Source organism: Perkinsus marinus, assembly GCF_000006405.1.
Source record: "Perkinsus marinus ATCC 50983 genomic scaffold scf_1104296954854, whole genome shotgun sequence".
In the NCBI taxonomy this organism is placed as follows: Eukaryota; Perkinsozoa; order Perkinsida; family Perkinsidae; genus Perkinsus; species Perkinsus marinus.
The window spans coordinates 1-3,536 of NW_003207986.1; the positions used below are offsets into that span (position 1 = coordinate 1).

A 3,536-nucleotide genomic window follows, 5' to 3' on the forward strand; every position below is an offset into this window, starting at 1 on the left:
AGTATGTATCGTGCAGTCTTCCTGGCATCGTGGAGCTATTACCTATGATCCCTCTGGTCCTGGTCGTGTTTGGATTCAGTTTGAGGACGATGATTCCCCGGAGTCTGTATGTATCCCCGGTATCAGACGTTACGTGGCGCCGGCCTGATATCTCTGGTTCTCCCTCTCCATCGTTATCCCCCGGGCGCTAAGGAGAGCCTGATGGGACTGACTTATCATCGTCTGATCCGATTATCTATGATAAGTCTGAACCCTAGTCAAACTCTATGATGAGTTTGATTGAAATGAGATTTAGAGTCCTGTATGATATAGTTCCTCCTCAAACGGCGACGACCTGTGCGGCGATGGTTCAAGGGTACAGTGCGTGATATGCGTGCCTCGGGTCCGGTTGACGTTGAATGGGATGATGAGTTCGGTAAGATCGAGACTCTTGATTTATGGGCCTGTCAACATAGATCGGTGTTATGAGATTTGCTCTTTTTCACCGAGTATTATCGTTTCAAGCTTATAACCTTCAAACTTATAGTATGGTAGATTTTGCACAGCCTGTGCGAAACAGGTATCACCACTGGCTTGTGCATGCGTACGGATGCTCTAGTTAGAACCGAAGTTCGGTTCAACCGAACATGCGGGTTCGGCGCAATCTATTCTTGCTAAGTGTCGAGAATTCCGTAGCCATCTTGGCTCAAGTTCGAGTCGTGTGTTAAACCCTCGTTAATCCTATCAAAGTGGAATGACGGATGATGGAATGAGCAGAAAAAGTTCCTGTGTTTCTTCAAGCATTTGCGCACAAAACTTGTGCGAAGCGCTCTGCCTGGAGCACGCATCAATAGGAGTAACAATGAATTTGTGACGTCTTGTATGATAAGAAAAAAGCTTTGCGGAGTGGTGTAATTTTTTCCTTACAGTTCTGTCATAAACTTCGCTCGAGTTCAACCATTCCCATATCTCCGGGAGTTGTCCACCCCAAGTCTACCAACTTAGTCATATGAGAATGATACCCTGCAATTTATTTCACGTGGTGCTGATTATTGGCCTCCTTATTAAGCCGCAACTAGCGGAGGTGGCTGCCCTTGGCAAGTACGCTGGATGGGATAGTGACTATCGCTTCTTTTGCATTATAACTGTGAAGAGCTCGTCTGAAATGCAAACTACGGCCGACGTTGAGCTGGACAGGGGGAGTAATCGGGCCGAGTGCGTCAACTGCCACTTCACCTACGGCTTATCGAAAGTGTTCGGCAAGACTAATGGAAGTGAGAACAATGTCGATCTACTCAGCCAAGTTGATCTTATTGCTCCGACGGGAGATCCCACCACAGACTGTTTGAATAAACTAGCGGAAACTATCGGTGTGGGTGATCATTGTCGCTGGAATGCATACCCGCATAATGGTAGAATGATTCTTGACGGTTGCGGTTCACACTGGAGCATAGCTCATGTCAACTAAGATATCTTGAGTCCGTAGGCGCTGCTTCAGTTGTCGCTTATTCAGACGAGGGTTCATGATTGATCCTGTCTACTTTTCTCTTTTGTTTAGTCATAAGTTAGGAGTCATTATTAAATTTTATGAGTCATAACATTTGAAAATGAGTCATTACCAGATTTATTTAGAAATAGTCACTTATGTGATTACAAGATATGTCTGTGACGCGTCCGATATTCGAGGAGTCCGTATTCTCGCAGCTCGTTACGTTTCGAGAGTCCTACGTACTTCAGGGGTTTTATTTGGATCTTAATCTTCGGTGTATCCCGTCACTATTATTCCGATATGAATACGAGTCCAAGTAGAGAAAGCGATGTTGGGTTGCACGCGGGTCCGTCGTGCCGGGCGTGGAGATGCCACTAGCAGTGGCCCACTACGACGATCTGAAGGAGGAGAGTTGGCGCCTCAGGGCGCTATCACTCGGCCGTTTCTGCTCCTCACGCAAGTGGTACAGGTATCCGTGGCAGTAGTGAGATAGCCTCTGTTTTATAGCCCCCCTCAATGGGACGTGGAGTTGCCGATGAAGAACTCTCTGCGGGCGACAGCGATCATCGCTGAGCGATGGAATTGACTCTGATGCCGAACCGAGAACTAGACGTGAATACCTATTTTGAAGCAGATCAGATCATAAGTCTTCTTCTCGTCGCAGGAAGAGAACGTTCTGCAGATGCTTATACGATCACCGTGAATAGCAGCAGCGACGAGAGTCAGGTGTGTGGCGAATCTCTTTTCGGGAGTAAAATTGTGTGGAGGGTGAATTTATCACACTCTTGGTACGACTATGGTTTTGACAGGGCTTTCAAACGACGCTGACAGTATCAGCTGGTAAGAATGCGATGAAGAGTCGAGCGATTCTGATGGCAGTACCAGTACAATACAATGACAGTCAGACACTGTCTGACAGACAGAAGCATGTCGCAATTGCTTTTCGATGGAGCCTCGTTAAAGAATGCTGAGTGGCAAAGTGGAGAACGAAGTTCAAGTTCACCTGGGAGTGAAGGTTAGTATGTGGCAGGGTGCTCCAAAATGGCAACAATTTTTCCATTGCCAACTTTTCCAGTGGAAATTTTCCTGCCATTTCCTTGAGCTCGGAAAAATAAGAAAAAAATAGGAAAAAATTGCCAAAAGTGGCAAAAATGGCAAAAATTGTCGAAAAAAGTGTAAAAAATCTAGAAGCATCTTCTCATCTGTCATAATTACCACGGTGGAACTATTATTCCCGGCTGAAAAAGGCGAACATATTTTGCAGCACTGTGGCTAAGAACCACTCAACTCAAAAGAACTCAAATCCTGATTAACAAGTATGTTCATGCACAAAATTTGTGCCACAAATGCATCATCAATTGGGTTGTTCAGGGAGCTGCATATCACTTGACTCAGAATCTATCAATCCCAATCTCTGGTGGGTCTTGGATCGCAAATAAACATCAGTAAATATCTCTGCTTGAAGTTTGTTGACCCTGAGCAGCAATCATATAGGTCCCAGGTTGGCACCTGGTACTTGGAACAGTCAATAACCAAACGAATCGCTTTGAAATTTACGAACACGATGCATCGATCCTACTTCGTGACGAATTTCTCAGAGCTGAACGAACGTTCCAAGGCCGCAGTTTCGGCAGGGATTTGGCATAAGGTGCACAGAACAGCTGCAAGCGAGCTCTTCGTGTTACTCTTAAAAAAACTCCCAATAAGCTGCCGGAGGACACTTTGCCATGGCGAGGTGCTGACCTAAGAGATTATTATACAATGATGGATGCAACCCGAGTTATCGAGCCCTGTTCAATCGGTACTGACCTCTCTTCTGCCAGTAATCCATCACAAGATTGAGGAAATCTTGCAAACTTATGACTATGACATAGAGTCTATGTTCTTCACTATATGCTCGCAGTAACTGCACTACATCTGCGAATTTACTTGACTCAACTGAGTATGTATACTCCACACGGCGCTGATCATCAGTACTCCAGTGATGTACTTCATGCTTATATTTTCTCGTAGAAGTGCATGCACACTTCGTGACATCAAAATAACAGATCAGCTCCACTGTGAGATG

At 45.4% G+C, this 3,536-nt stretch overlaps 1 protein-coding gene across 1 annotated transcript; it reads left to right on the forward strand.

Annotated features, from left to right (window-relative positions):
- Window positions 1-933: 933 nt before the first annotated feature.
- Window positions 934-1,788, forward strand: Pmar_PMAR014944 (hypothetical protein; the record flags this gene model as incomplete). The annotated part of the gene is made up of 1 exon (XM_002776011.1): window positions 934-1,788. A coding segment is annotated over one exon (513 nt), but the record flags the coding sequence as incomplete, so codon positions are not given.
- Window positions 1,789-3,536: the final 1,748 nt, after the last annotated feature.